Below are 15,785 nucleotides of genomic sequence, written 5' to 3'. Positions count from 1 at the left end.
AGATTCAAAAGTATGGTTACTAATTCTGAAGGCCTGACTGACCTTCTCTACCAGGGTCCAAATGTGTTCAAGGGCAGTAGTCTCTGATAATCATCAGGCAACTGAACTTAAAAAGGAGAACATATAAACAGAGATGCAAACATCGTATGGCGAGGCTCCGAATCATGCTGGGTAACAACATCCAACCAAAACATGAGAGCATCATTTGCAGCTGATGCAATCAAGGGCAAAGAAAGCTGCAGGCAGAGCTATTATTATGTATACCCAGATATTATTTTCTGCACCACGAATGAGGATGCAGCACAGCTAAGAGACCAAATCCACACCAAAGAAAACAATGTAGCACTAATTATACTTCTTTTATAAGCTACAAAAGCCTCCTGACCAAACCCGCGGCTAACCCCGGAACACAAAAACCACAAAAAAAACTACTCATTGTACAGAATGTAGAAACCAAACCGAGCAAACACGGACCAATGCTGCAAAAAAATCTGTCGATAAGTCTATCACTACTATAGAGCAGAGCGGATATATCCTATGGCACCCGCCGGCGCGACTCTCTCTCGCTCACTAGCATATATATACTGTACAAAACTGTTGGCATGGATCGTCGCGTCCGGCGGACCTTCTAGCATCTCATTCATGGTTTGCTGACTTATCAGCCGAAGTCGCGCCTTTGGGAGATTGGGAGGATTGGCCACTGCTGCGGGGTGCAACGCCATTCTGCTTATCTTTGGAGCTGGAATCAGAATGCTCTTCATTGTCGTCTGACTTTGCGTTAAGAAACCGGCCTCCGGCTCCCCTGGCCCTTTTCAAGGCATGTTGATGCCGCGACTCATGGAGATATGGCTGCACAATGTAGGCACATGTCAATTATTATCATTACAAGATACAGAAAGGGGATACCAACAAGCACAAACTTCACAGCCACAAGAATGAACATTAGCATAATCGTCCCACATGCTACCCAAGAATAAGAATTGCAAGCAGATTGGCACTGGAAACATATCTGTATATGGTTCATGCAAGTCCTAGATGAGCTTTTGCAGATAATGCCAACACCAGTCTCTGTGTCGAGGTTCAAAACTGAGAGCAACTAACGAATTCAATTCTCTCCAGCTTAGCAACTTCCCAGGTGAACTGAAATTTATGGGTTGCCTTTTACTACATTCCTACTAACAAATTCAATTCTCTCCAGCTTAGCAACTTCCCAGATGAACAAAGAAGCGCAAATCCACCTTCTTCCATATCAGAAATTGTCAATGTGTAGCAACTTGCTTCTATTCCCAAATCCTTACTATTTTTATGTTGCCATTGATAACTTGGTGTATTGAAATACAGATATAGCAGAAGATTGAAATGATGTTCACCCTAATAAGATAGTAAAACGTGGTGCAGATCGATCTTCACAGTGGAGGTAGGGTATGTAGAATGGAGTATTCACTTGATTATTTGCCCTATTGTTGTGCACTTGTGCTTCCGACCAACTCTTAACTATACTGAAGCTTCAGAAACAGAAACATCTAATCAAATTTCAAGTTATACAGTAACGTAAATACACTGATAGGCATTTACCTTGCGGCCCTTGATAAGCTTCCTTTCTGACTCTGCTTTAGCCCGAGATTGGCGCCGCCTTAATATGGCATTATATTGCTTTGCATTCACATACACAGGCTCTTCAATTGCATCAGTAGGCAACGGTATTGCGGCTGCATGCATTCCGACCATTGGTGGATGCATCTGAAGAACACACCAGTTTGATGAGCTGAACTAGTTTGAATAGAGTAACAATAATATAGCAAGGTCTACGATCATGCAAAGTTACTTCTCACTTGCTAAGAACCAGGACGGCTATGTAGGCATATTCAATGTAGGCCTAGACATACCAACCACAGGTATACTTGTGGCCTATACTACGGATATTGCTATACCATGTAGCAAGAGCTTACCATAGGTTGTCCACCGTAGGCTGCATAAAGGCTTCCATAGAATGGATCGACAGTTGGGTAAGCAATTTGACCCTGCTGAGCACAAAATGTGGGATTAGCCAACAAATTTCACACAATAACTCCAGTATCATGCATGAAATACAATAAAAATCCATAACAAGAAAGCAATAGAAGGAAGAGGCAACAATCTGTTCAGGCAAGGCATGGGAATTTGCTCAATTAGAACAAATGGCAGCGCTTTTTTAACACATTCAGTCTACATTTAAAAAAAATGCTTTAAGCATGACAAAGAAATCTTCTAAACCAAAATATTAAAGCTAGAAGCAGAGAGGAATATATTAGGATGCAGAAGAGGTAGCGAGAAATTGATGCAACCCATGTATGGAGTTTGCAACAGGCAAGTAGTTTAATGTGATCGGTGAGCTGACATGGGCAATCAGTATGGCAAGGAAATGTGATATGCAAACTGTGGCATTGGATATAATCAACATTGAACGTCTAATTAAGAATTTAACAAAATAGTCTGCCTTAAAAGGAAACAAAATCTCATATATCACCTCAACGAGAAGGAAATGATGCAGTTTAACCTAACCACTGTTTCTAAAAAAAGTTTAACCTAACCATTTTTTACAAGTTTTGACCTCAATATCGTCTAATATTATTGGACACTGATAAGTCCCGAACATTCGGGATTTGCCCATGGCAAATCGAACATTTTTTGTGGCAATTTATATACGCGAGAGATGGCAAGTGTAGTTGGTGGCAATTCCACTCTCAGTTTGTTTTTTCCAGGAAATTGCCGTGCTTGTCAACTGAACTTGCCATCCTCGCGTCAACAAAAGTTGCCATAAAAAACGTTTTTATCATTTCCGATATTATTAATGTTGATTTAATGTGCTTCAACCAGGAAAAAAATATTACGCTGATGCCTATCAATATAATGCGGAACAGGTAGTCAGGCAGAAGAATCCATACTGAACGACCAACCCATTGTGATTCTTATGGGTATCCATTACATTGCTCCAACTAATACTATGACCAATCCTCGATCTTTCTTTAAACGAGGGCTCAGTGGAAGACATTACAATCTGAGAAGTGTACAGGGGTGGTCTTACCAATCAATAAAGAAGAAAAATGGGAAGTTACAGGCTTCATACCATTGCATGGCAAGCTTCCTGGTGGCCATAGGGTGTGACATAATCTGTGGAAGGTGTTGCCACCATTGCCTGACTACCTATACTAGTAGCTGGGGCCTCTTCCTGGTTCCCTTGAGCAGCAGCTTGCTTCTGCTGCTCATCAGCTCTATGATCACCTGCATGAGAAATTGTTGCATAAAAATGAGACAGGCATAGTTAATTGGATCTCCTTGTATGTTTAATAAAAATGGAACGACTGGGAATTTATGGTGTAGATATTATCAACATGTCAACATTTATGGAATGTGGCAACTGATATCGATGCAAATACTGCAGAATAATATCAACAGATAAGGAATCAAATCCCAGCATGTCCAGTAATCTTACCAGCTATTAGACATGACAGCTGCTATACTACCGTGTAATGCTACACAATTCAGTGCTGGTACACAACTACAAATACAATATCCCAATTCCCATGTACACCAAAGCTCCAATTCCATGAGCCAAGAGTCATAAAAAGCATCACAATTATGGTCAAAATTCTAATCGCACACTGCCCTACCTAGTAGTTACTACTGCTACGGTTCAAAATTGACATGGCAAAGAACTGGGTAACAAAAGCTACAAAGCATGGACAAAACTGCCAAACTGCCGTCCTAATTCGGCGGGACGCGGTGATACGACCGGACACACCGGGATAAGCGTGTCCCCCAGTATCCCTTGATTTCCGAAATAAGGAAAGGAAAAAAAAAACAAAGACACGGCTAGGATACGTATGGAATACGTTGGGGCCACGGGAAGCCCAATAACAGCCTCGGCCCTATACAAACCCTAGTTTGCAGGATCGCACACACGCTCTCCACGGAAGGAACGCTGCTCACAATTGAAAACGCCATCACCGCCGCTGCCCCCTGGATTCGACTGCCGCCGCCGCCCGGACTCGACCTCCCGACGGCAACCACGCTCAAGCAGATGAACCCAGCAGCCTCTCCTCAACCTCTTCCTCTCTTTGCTTGATTTCTTGCTGTTGAGTTGCTGCTGCTTGCATCCCCATGCGGCCATGCCATTGCTGCTTGCTCTTGAGCTGCTGCTCACTTGCATGCTGGTGCCTGGTGCTGCTGTCTTGATTGTTGCTTGATGTTAGGGAGCATGGCATCTCAGAGCGCCACCGCCAGTAGCTAATCGTCCATGGGTGAGGGTGAAAGTTATACCTGCATCCTCTGCTCCATGTCTTCTCCAGTCTCTACTCTCTAATAGACTAATACTAACATTTGATGTATTTTGCAAGTTGCAATGGCATGGGTCTAGAGGATCAATTAATTCAATCGTGAGCACTTGAAAAAGGAGACAGCAAATGGAAACGGGACAGTATTATGATCTCATCTCTGTTTCTCTCCTTCTATTTCACTCTATACCACAGGGCATGTTTTAATTTTTAATATATATACTCAACGTATCCCCGAATGGCTGCTTTTGGAAAACGACGTATCCCGTGTCCCCGTATGCGTATCGCCGTGTCCGTGTCTCCATATCCGTATGCGTGCTTTTTAAGACAGAAGCATACCTGAAACACCGTCGGTGACAGAAGTCATGGTTTGTTACTTTCCAACGCGAAGCGCAACCAGTATCAAGCTCGGAGAAAAGACACGGTAATCAAGACCCTCATTCCATGCCGCAGCAGGAAAGCACGCCGATGTCTTCTCCGAGACCAAACTGCAACGGCTGTCCTGAAACGGGAAACAGGAAAAAAATTAAAGAAAACTGAGCTTCTAGCAAGACCCCACTAGAGCTTATTTCTGTTTATTTATCCCCCACAAAATAAAAGTTTCTTTCTGTTTATGGCCACTGAAGCCACGGCAACAAGGCAGACCTATGTATACATACAGGAAGCCAATTGTGCGCCATGGCATCAGCCAATTGAGATTTGAAAACCACTACTGTAAATGAGAATCATCCACTGGTTACCCGCAAAGGTACTAGTACAAGGCTCGTGCCGCACGATCGATGCCCCACGGCATGACTGAATTCCGCAGCCAGCAAGGAGCACAATCAATCCACCGCAGGGCAGGGGTGGGGAGGCAGGCAGCGCGAGGGTTCAGTCAGTTAAAGCACCCCCAATTGCCCCCAAAACAAACCGCTAATCAGTACTCCGCCGCGCGGCAAGCGAATCCGCGACACAGATGATGGGGCGATGATATTTGGACGGCCCGAGCGGGGCTAGGGTTCGGCGCGGCGGCGCTTACCAGCGGGAGGGGTCGAATTCGGGCCCCGCGGAGGAGGACGACGGCGGCGGCGACGGCGACGGCGGTTGCGAGCGGGCGAGAGAATTCCCTGGCGCGCTTAGGTGGAGGGTGGAGGGTGGAGGGTGGAGGGTGGGCGTGTACGGCGGAGAGGGGTCGACGACGACGTCGCGAAAGAGAGGGGAGTGGGGAGGCGGAGAGAGGATAAGAGGGTATTCTCGATTTCCTCAGGGGTGTTTTCGTATATGTATCGGCGAGTGGATGGATCATGGATGTGGACGGATGGAAGCTTCCGGGTGCTTGTTGTAGCCATTGAACCGAACCTTCCAAACTGACACCTGCTCGCTCAGTAAACCTTCTTTGGGTTTTTTCAGTGGTCAATTGGTCATCAAGGTTTTTGTTTAAAACTTTAATAGCCTGATCTTTTTTATTGCATATGATGAGTTTTTATTTTGAGACAGAAAAACCACCGTCACATGTAAAGATATCTTATAGAATTAATTGGTGGTGGTTTACATACACCCGACGAAACCAACACGGCAAATATGAACCACGAGTGGGTCACACAAGACACCAGGGCGCTCCTCGTGGCTCTTCCCCCTCCCATGAAGCTTTAGTGCATCTTTTATTTCAAAAAAACCGTCAAAAAATTTCGCTGCATTTGAAGAACTTTGATTTCTACACACAAAAAAACATCACTATAGTTCTGCTGAAAACAGCGTCAGTCCGAGTTAGTTTCATCCAAATCATACCAAAACCATATAAAATTGTTGTAAACGTGGCATGAATACTTCATAAATTATAGATATGTTGAAGACGTATCAGCATCCCCAAGCTTAATTTCTACTCGTCTTCAAGTAGGTAAATGATAAAAGAAATAATTTATGAAGTGTGAATGCGCATAGTGCATAAGTTTGATCAATGATACTCCCTCCATTTTTGTATACAAGCCCACAAACTCATATTACAGATACCAAGGTAAAAATCAATGCTATGTTTAAGAGCATGGTTGATAGTATAGCCAGCTGCTGGCTATAAGTCAGTGCCATGTCATCTACAGCTCATCTTATAGCCAACATGTATAATAGTAGATCAAAAGAATGTACTATTTTTTTATTATGTGGCCCACCTTTCATTCTCACAAAGTGCCTAGAAGCACGTGTTAAAGCTGGCTCTTCACGAAGAGCCCGCTTACCTTCTATCTCCTCTTCTTTTTCCTCCAACTAAGCAAAAAATACTAGTTTATTCCTTATAGCCCGCTAACTCAGTTCTATTGTACTTGCTCTAAGTCAATGTTGCAAGCTAACTTGTCACCTTGTTTGTCGTGTTAATTAATGTGTTTTTTCTCTCCCACGCACAACAAGCCAACCCTCTTACTCCTCATTGATTGATAATGTTAGGAATGCAAGCTAACCTTCTCATTCTCGCATGCACACAAGGGATATTAATGTCCTCGGGTGCTAGTACGAGGCAAACGCCATCAATTTTGCCTCGATTAATTTTAGTGGCCTTGTATACTTGCAAATTGTAATTTTGATAGTGACCTTGTATACAAAAATGGAGGGAGTAATTTAATCACTTTTTCTAGCATCATAACAGCAACCCTTTCTCATAAAACGCATCGTGTTAAAGTAGCAACCAATTCACATGTTATGGTTCAAACAATGAATTCTCTTGAAACTTGACAATATATGTTCTCAGTCACCAAACAATTGCAATTCAACTTATTCAGCAAAATCTAAGTAAGAGCTCCATATACTCAATCATCATATAGTCTTCTATGATTGCTAGTACTCAAAGCATATTTTTAGAACAAATGGCATCCAACGAACACAGAGAAAGATAGGGGCTTAATGTTTCGCCTCCCAACTCATTTATCATAGAGATAATTGTCAACAATAATAAATCATGATCAAACATATTTGACTGGCCATATGTTTCTAAATCTTTCTCCACCACATGATACTTGCCAACTAGAGAATAATTGAGGTTGAGATGAGAATGCATACTATTGACTCTTGCACAAAAGTAAATACTGAAAAGTAAAAGATAGGCCCGTGGAATCCCTCCGCCCGACTCTTCAAGTCGCCCGGAGGCTACTATTCGGGGGATGAACCCCGGTGTGACGCCCGGATAATTAAGCTACAATAACTCCTTACTAACGATGCCACGTCACCACGATTATTGTTGGTAAACTCACGTTGTTTCAAACCCCGTTCAAATTCAAATTTAAAATCAAGTCAAACTTTAAAAAAATTCAAATGTCAAAACTAAAATGTTCTTCGTGTGGCAAATAATCCCTAACTAATTTTGGTGGTGGAACCAACCTTCTATAATGTGTTTAAATGCCTTAAATAATCAAAACAGTGGCTAAAACAAAATATTTAAATGCTTTTAAAATAATAAACAAATACAAACTACTTTATTTAATGTGCCAAATTATATGTGGCAGTAGCCTAAATTATAATAACATTTTAGGTGCAAGTCTTTTATTTTATAAAACTAGTTTTGTTATAAATAGGAAATAAAAAAACAGAATGTTTTTAAGAGAAAAAAATGAAATAGCAGCCCCCCTGCTGCTGGGCCGTGGCCCAACTTGCCTCCCGAACCAGGCCGGCCCAACCCCCCACTACAACCCCCCTGGGCGACCAAACCCTAACCCCCCAAGACCCCACATCCTCCCGATCCTCTCTCTCTCTCTCTCTCTCGCTCGCTCCCCCCATGTTCTGGATCGAGGCACGGTGCCCCGATCCTGTCGCCGATCCCGCCGCCCGCCACCTGATGCGGCTTGAAGCTACGTCGGTATTTCCTTAAAGAGGAAGGGATGATGCAGCACAACGGCGGTAGGTATTTCCCTCAGTTATGAGACCAAGGTTATCGAACCAGTAGGAGAATCAAGCAACAACATGTAAACGGCACCTGCACACAAATAACAAATACTCGCAACCCGACGTGTAAAAGGGTTGTCAATCCCTTTCGGGTAGCGGCGCCAGAAATTGGCAAACGGACGTTAATAAATTGTAGTAGATTGATAGATCGAACGCCAAATAAAATAAAATAGGAATAAATTGCAGCAATGTATTTTTGTATTTTTGGTTTAATAGATCTGAAAATAAAAGCAAAGGAAAATAGATCGCAAAGGCAAATAATATGAGAAAGAGACCCGGGGCCGTAGATTTCACTAGTGGTTTCTCTCAAGAAAAATAGCAAACAGCGGGAAAAACACATTATTGTTGGGCAATTGATAGAACTTCAAATAATCATGACGATATCCAGGCAATGATCATTACATAGGCATCACGTCCAAGATTAGTAGACCGACTCCTGCCTGCATCTACTACTATTACTCCACACATCAACCGCTATCCAGCATGCATCTAGTGTATTAAGTTCATGGAGAAACAGAGTAATGCAATAAGAACGATGACATAATGTAGACAAGATCTATTTATGTAGAAATAGACCCCATCATTTTATCCTTAGTAGCAACGATACATACATGTCGGTTCCCCTTCTGTCACTGGGATCAAGCACCGTAAGATCGAACCCACTACAAAGCACCTCTTCCCATTGCAAGATAAATAGATCAAGTTGGCCAAACAAAACCCAAAAATCAGAGAAGAAATACGAGGCTATAAGAAATCATGCATATAAGAGATCAAAGAAGATTCAAATAACTTTCATGGATAAAAAGATAGATCTGATCATAAACTCAAAGTTCATCCGATCCCAACAAACACACCACAAAAAGAGTTACATCATATGGATCTCCAAGAGACCATTGTATTGAGAATCAAACGAGAGAGAGAGAGAAAGCCATCTAGCTACTAACTACGGACCCGAAGGTCTACAAAGAACTACTCACGCATCATCGGAGAGTGAAAGTGCGTTATATCGACTAGAGGGGGGTGAATAGGCGATTTTTATGAATTCTTCACTGAGGAATTTGCGGGTGAGGAAATTCCTTAGCGAAGAACTACTTGCAGCGGAATAAGTACTCAGAAGTAAACACAACAAAATACAAGCATGGTCATCATGATGAATGAAGACAAGCACAGAGTACAGAAAGCGTAAACATAGGATAACACAAGATGAAGACAAACAAACTGAAGAAATTGAACTGAGGAAATTGAGAAAGTCTTCAGTCAAAGTCGTCAAACATAGATATGACAAGCACACAATACAGTAATGAGGAAATGAAAGAGTTGACGAAATAGAACCAGAAAGCTTGGTGAAGACAATGATTTGGTAGAGCAGTTCCAACTGCTATTTCAGTTGTACATCTGGTTGGAGCGGCTAGGTATTTAAACCTGAGGACACACAGTCCCGGACACCCAGTCCTGAACACACAGTCCAGGACACCAAGTCCTCACTGTATTCTCCTTGAGCTAAGGTCACACAGACCTCGCCCAATCACTCGTGGTAAGTCTTCAGGTGACTTCCGAACCTTCACAAACTTGGTCACTCGGCGATCCACAATTCCTCTTGGATGCTCTAGACCATGACGCCTAACCGTCTGGAAGAAGCACAGTCTTCAAAGGTAACAAGCATCGGATCCACGCAGGATCAATCTCTTCAGTGATGCTCAATCACTTTGGGTTTGTAGGTGTTTGGGTTTGGGTTTTTCCTCACTTGATGATTTTCGCTCAAAGTCCTCGGAGGATGGGATGCTCTCAAATGACAAATGTCAGTTTCTCTCGGAGCAGCCAACCAGCTAGTGGTTGTAGGGGGCGGCTATTTATAACCTAGGGAGCAGCCCGTCATGATAACACATAAATTCCCTTCAATGATATGACCGTTAGGTGGGTAGATATTTTGGGACAGCTGGTGCATAGCGTACCAACGGTCGGAAATTTGAGTATCAAATTCCTCAGGGCTATCATGTTCCTCACTGTGTAGGCAATCCGCACTCGCGAATTCCTAACTCCTCAGTCAGAACAAATTCCTCAGAGACCAGAAGAACTTCGTCTCTGTCACTGAAGAATATGACTGGACTGTATGAGATTTCCAATGGCTTCACTCGAAGGGATTGGTAGGTGTAGGATTTTGAGTTGAGCATCACATGGAAATTTTTCCTTAGTATTTCCTCGATCCCCTTTAACAGTACGGTGTTTCCTATGACTCAAGAAAGAGAAAATGAAACTACGAAAACAAAAGTCTTCACGCTTCATGTTCTTCAAATGAATACCAAGCCTTCAAGGTCACACCAATTTCTTCACTTTCAAAGTCTTCAGAAATCCAAGGTCTTCAGTCGAAGAACGTCATTTTTAGGGGTCGACTTTCTCTGTAAATATCAAACTCCTCATAGACTTATGGACCTGTGTACACTCATAAATACATTAGTCCCTTAACCTATAAGTCTTCAATACACCAAAATCACTAAGGGGCACTAGATGCACTTATAATCTCCCCCTTTTTGGTGATTGATGACAATATAGGTTAAGTTTTCAACGGGGATAAACATATGAAGTGTAAATACTGATATTGAGGAATTTGATTGCAAGATATAGAAGAACTCCCCCTGAAGATGTGCATAGTGAGGAGTTTGCTTTTGAAGCAATGCACACTTGAAGAGTTGAATCATGGAGATCTCCCCCTATATCTTGTAATTCATACACGCATTTGACATAATTTATGAAGAATTTGAAATGCATGATGAAATATGGTGACTGATGTAATTCAGCATGCGTGCAATAACATTAACGAGGAATAAGCATGCAGAAGAAAACAGCAAAAGTATCAGGCCACCATAGAGTTTAAGTTTACAACTCGATCCAGCAAAGTCTTCAAAAGAACGAGAGTTGCAACTTAGAAAAAAACGCCTATATAAGATAGACCCGCTTGAAGACTAACTCAAATTTCTCCCCTTTGTCATCAAATGACCAAAAGGGGCGAAAATGAGGACTAACGCCCCTGAAGAATATCAAGGTGATGAAGGAGCGCCAACGTCGTTGGGGTCGTTTGTTGATGTAGGGCCTGCCGCAGTGTCGTCCAAGTCTTCATCAGTGTCACGTGATGAAGAATAGGAGCTGGCCACCAAGGAAGGAACCTTGACCTTCTTGTACTTCTTCGGAGGAGGTGCAGCCTAGTCAAGATCTTCCTTGAGACCCATTTTCTTCAGATCTTCTTCACCATATATGTGCGACAGAACAGCCCAGGTGCGGTTGAGGGTTTCATGAAGGTAGTAGTGGCTTTTCTTCACTGCATTGTGGGTAGCAGTCATGTTGTGAAGAATTGAACCAAACTGACGCTTGACCCATTTGTGATTGCGATCAACCTTCTGGTGAAGACTGAGGAGTAGCTCACGGTCAGTCGTCACCCTGGGTGCTGTGCCTTGAGGATTTTGCTTGGGTGCGTTGGCGGCAGAGTCATGGGTGGCAGAGTCATCATTGGTGGAGTAGGATGCAGCTTTGCAAAATTGTCCATCCAATGGACGAATGCCTTCATCAATAACAGCAGTAGCCTTGCCCTTTTCATCAGCTGAGGAAAATGTCCGTTTGAGGACTTCAATCGGGGGCAAGTAGCTGCAATGATTCAGTGTATCAGCTTTGTAGTTGAGTGAAGACCTTGTTCTGATGAATCTCATAATCCACGGAGCATAAGGCTTCAACTCAAATGGTGACATTGCGACATTGGCCAGAGTCCTCATGAAGAAATCATGGAAGTTGACGGGAACGCCATGAATGATATTGAAAAGCAGATTCTTCATGATGCCAACGACTTCTTCTTCATTAGAGTCGTGGCCCTTGATAGGACTCATTGTCTTCGTCAGAATGCGATAGACAGTCCGAGGCACATACAACAATTCCTTCACAAGGAATTTTGTTCTTGGGGCCTGACCTGGCTTCAATGGCTTCATCAGCACTTGCATATAGTGATCTGTAAGCTCAGGTTCATTGTAGACGCAACAAGCACCTTCAAGGGAAGGACTGAGAGGCAAAGCACGAAGCAATTCAGTAGCTGGTGCTTTGTAGTGGGTGTTTTCAGACATCCAGTCCAGCACCCATGAATTCACATCTTCAGAGTTGCCGGTGATGTGCAGAGTTGCATAGAATTGAAGAATTAGCTCTTCATTCCAATCACATATGTCAGTGCAGAAATTTAACCGTCCAGCGTCGTAGAGAACACTGAGGACTGGCCCGAAGCATGGCAGAGATTCCATATCCACGTGAGGAATGTGCTCATGATCGAAGGCTTTGTCTTTGTTGAACATCACTGAGGAATAGAAATTTGCCTGGCTGGCAGTCCAGAAACGCCTCTTCCTTATGCGAGCAGAGTCATAAGGGTTGTAATCAGTGAAGAATACATGCTCGCCAAAGAAGGCATCAGCCTTGAATTTTTGCTTCCTTGAGAATGGATCCTTTGGCTTGGGCAGTGGAGTGTCAGTCAGTTGCATGATGACCTCGGGAATCGCAATCTCAGGTTCTTCAGGCTGAGGAATTTCTGGTTCCTCTTCAGTGGCAGCCTGGTTCTTAAATTCTTCATTCTCATTTTCTTCAGCACTAGCGGCTGGAATGTCTTCATGAGCTTCATCAGATCCCATTTGAACTGTAGTGGCTGGGGACTGAGAAATTTGCTGCAGTGGAGTGAAGAGTGGAGAATTGGGGTGCTGACTTTCCCAAAAGTCATAATTCATCACTGGTGTGGTACAGCCAATGTCCACATCTTCTTCTTCAATTTCTTCAACGCCAGCCTCTTCAGCAGTGAACTGAGGCATAGGCGAGGAAACCGTGGGGGTTGAAGGGATTTTATCCACTTCAATTTCTTCATCCATCTGCTCTGACGTAGCAGCAGAAGGATTTTCTTCATCAGATCTGCTAGGGATCACATAGTCTTCATCAAAAGGGATGATTTCCTTTGATGGCTGAAGGAGCTGATGCTTTCCTTTTCTTCACTGCTGCACGCTCTGCAGCCTTGGTCTTCTTCACATCTGATGCAGATGGAAGAATTGGAGTTGGAGTAGGCGCAGGAGGAGCAGAGGAATGTGGTTGATTTTCTTCAAGCACAACTGATGCAGTTGCCCTGACCTCTTCATTTTCTTCAGGCGCACTGCTAGTGGGTGCCCTGGCAATTTCTTCAGCGGCTGGAATGCAGTCATCAGCCCTGGAACTCACATTTTCTTCAGCAGCCTGATTGTCATCAGCGGTGCTGGCATGTTCTTCAGTTGGCTGAGCAGCGGCTTCAGCCTGAGGAATTTCTTGTTACGATGGGGCTGCAACATTTGAGGTGAACATCTTAGTCAGTTTGACAAACCTGACTTTGGCTCCTTTCCAATCAGCATAGTAAGCATTGAAATCATCGCTGAGGACTTTGATTTCAGATTGGATCTTCACAAGTTCATCAGTTGTCATAGAGACAACGTTGTTCTTCAGGAATTTCTCCTTCCTGTACTGAGCTTTCTTGAGCTGTCTGGCCTTCTCAAATTTCCATTTTTCTTCTTGGATGAAGGCAGTCAACATATGTCTTTGACTAGGAGTCAGCTTGAAGTCAGGCATAGGAGTGTTTGGGTCCTTGTGCCAGAGGTCAATGTAGTCGAGGATCAACTTTGGATCCAAAAGCAGTGGCACATATGTGCCCTTGTCTCTAGCGGCCCTGACTTGCCTATCTCTGATGATTTCAGCAAGTTCTTCATCATCAGCTTCGTCTTCTTCAGACGGTACTTGGAAGGGTACCTGCCTCTTGTGAGGACTTGGGCGAGAGCCTCGTCCAGCAGTGGTCTTTGTCTTCAGCAGAGATGGTCCTGTTGAAGAATTTGGTGCAGCTGAGGAACTAGCTGAAGCTCCTGAGGCAATGGAGATGCCTGTAGTCCTTTGGCACGTGGCGAGATGCACAGGTGCTGAGGATTTGGGCAGAGCAACTGAGGACTTTGGAGGAGCAGGAGCGGCTTGAGGAATTGGCCGTGAGGGCTTGGCTGAGGAAATTGGCCGTGAGGGCATTGAAGAAGAGGCACTTGGCTTGTGCGCAGGTTTCTTTGCCATGGATTTCTTCAGCCTTACAGAGGCCTCAGCAGCAGCAACAGTAGAGTCTTCGTTGAATTTCTTCACTGCTTCCTTAGCCTGTTTGGCCAACTTGGCCTGGCGCTTGGCCCATTCTTCAGGAAAATCCTCACCGCGCTTGATGCTAGTGGGATTTGCCTCTTGGCCAGGTGCCAATGGTGGTCTTGAGCATGGAGGAGTAACAACGAATTTCTTCATGTATTTTGGAGGCACAGTACTCCCTCCACTCTTTCGCTCATCTCCTTTCTATCCTCTGAATGCGCACCTTGCGCTGATTCTTATCTTCCTCAAGGGGTGTGCAGTACCCAGCATAAATGTCCTCAGGGATTTCAAAGGCAGTATTGATTTCAGGCCTCTTTCCTCCTTTTTGTGGCTTCTTTCCATCAGCCATTTTCTTCAGTTGAGGAATTTGAACAATTGAACTTTCTGAAGAAGTAAGCAACTTTTCTTCGAGGAACGCTGCAAATGAGTTAAGTTGATGAGAACCTAGTGATTCAGCAGCGGACATGAGTACCTGTGAACAGAGTATAGTTGCGAGGAATTTGGAGAGGTCATATGCGTTCTCAGAAGGTTTTTCAAAAAGAACAAGTTTGAGGAATTTGACCAGTTGAGTCTTGAAGAATTTCACTAAGCGTTCTTTGTCTTAGGTTCCAGAGTTGTATAGATCGAAGATCCACACAATTGAGGAATCTTGAAGAAAAATGATGCTTAGGGAAACGAATCAAGAATAGATGAGATGTAAGGTGTTTTGTGTGTGAAAAATTTGAAGAATAAACACCTTTGAAGATTTTGTAGGAATCATTTGAATCAAAAGGGGCAGTAAAAGTAACTTTTAATTACCCTGAACGAAGAACACGACGAACTGTGAGGTGGAGAAGTGAGGTTCGTCTGTGCAGATCTTCCACGCCCTAACTCGGCGGAGGAAGACGGCTACGGCGGCGGCGGAGTGAAGATTTCCGCGGCCGGCGCGAGTACGGCGGCGACGAGGTCGAGGCAGTGAAGCTCTTCCTCACCGGCGACGATGAAATAGCGGCGGCGCTAGGGTTTGAGAAGCTTGAGCTGGAGAGAGGTCGAGCGGAGTAAAAGAAGTGAGGAAGGGGAGAGGGGGTATTTATAGCCACGGTGAAAAACCGTTCGCCCGAGGAAATTGGACGAACGTGCCCTTGACCCTTCTCATTCGCTTGACATGTGTCACCCACGTACTGAGAAGTGGAGATCGTGTTAGATCGTGGGTGAATAGATAAGTATATCGTGGATGCCGAACGGTTTGAGCGGCAAAGCCGAAATTTTTGATAAGATAAGTTAAAAGTTCCGTTCGCAAATTCTTCAGCTGACAAGGACACAGTGAAGATTTTGAACGAGTTTCAAATAGAACGCATATGAAGAATTTGTGAATAGATTGGGTTGAGTATAGCATATACTTCTTCCTCAAGCTTACCATTGAGGAATGCACTTTTCACA

General features: G+C 43.8%; 1 protein-coding gene across 3 annotated transcripts; it reads right to left on the bottom strand.

Moving 5' to 3' along the window:
* Positions 1 to 271: 271 nt before the first annotated feature.
* Positions 272 to 5,520, bottom strand: LOC123119379 (nuclear transcription factor Y subunit A-7). Of its 3 annotated transcripts, none has more exons than XM_044539174.1 (6): positions 5,332 to 5,520; positions 4,653 to 4,815; positions 3,107 to 3,261; positions 1,950 to 2,024; positions 1,576 to 1,740; positions 272 to 849 (listed from the first exon to the last, which is right to left on the bottom strand). In XM_044539174.1, the coding sequence occupies exons 2-6, from the start codon at positions 4,678 to 4,680 to the stop codon at positions 637 to 639; spliced, it is 636 nt and encodes a 211-aa protein (XP_044395109.1). In that variant the 5' UTR covers positions 4,681 to 4,815; positions 5,332 to 5,520; the 3' UTR covers positions 272 to 636. The 3 variants fall into 3 exon arrangements, with proteins under 3 accessions (XP_044395109.1, XP_044395110.1, XP_044395111.1); XM_044539175.1 differs by having other exon boundaries at positions 4,653 to 4,810; positions 5,332 to 5,513; XM_044539176.1 differs by having other exon boundaries at positions 1,950 to 2,021; positions 5,332 to 5,472.
* Between the last annotated feature and the right edge of the window lie 10,265 nt (positions 5,521 to 15,785).

This window comes from Triticum aestivum, chromosome 5D (genome assembly GCF_018294505.1).
Source record: "Triticum aestivum cultivar Chinese Spring chromosome 5D, IWGSC CS RefSeq v2.1, whole genome shotgun sequence".
Taxonomy (NCBI): domain Eukaryota; kingdom Viridiplantae; phylum Streptophyta; class Magnoliopsida; order Poales; family Poaceae; genus Triticum; species Triticum aestivum.
The sequence above is the reverse complement of the archived record's forward strand: the minus strand, read 5'-3'. Positions and strand labels throughout refer to the sequence as shown.

Excerpts from the sequence above, each read along its gene's own strand:
- LOC123119379 (XM_044539174.1), bottom strand. The coding sequence starts at position 4,680 with ATGACTTCTGTCACCGACGGTGTTTCAG. Across the intron at positions 2,025-3,106 it reads AGGAAGCTTGCCATGCAATG|CAGGGTCAAATTGCTTACCC; the intron begins GTATGAAGCCTG and ends TTTTGTGCTCAG. Across the intron at positions 850-1,575 it reads AGCTTATCAAGGGCCGCAAG|CCATATCTCCATGAGTCGCG; the intron begins GTAAATGCCTAT and ends TACATTGTGCAG.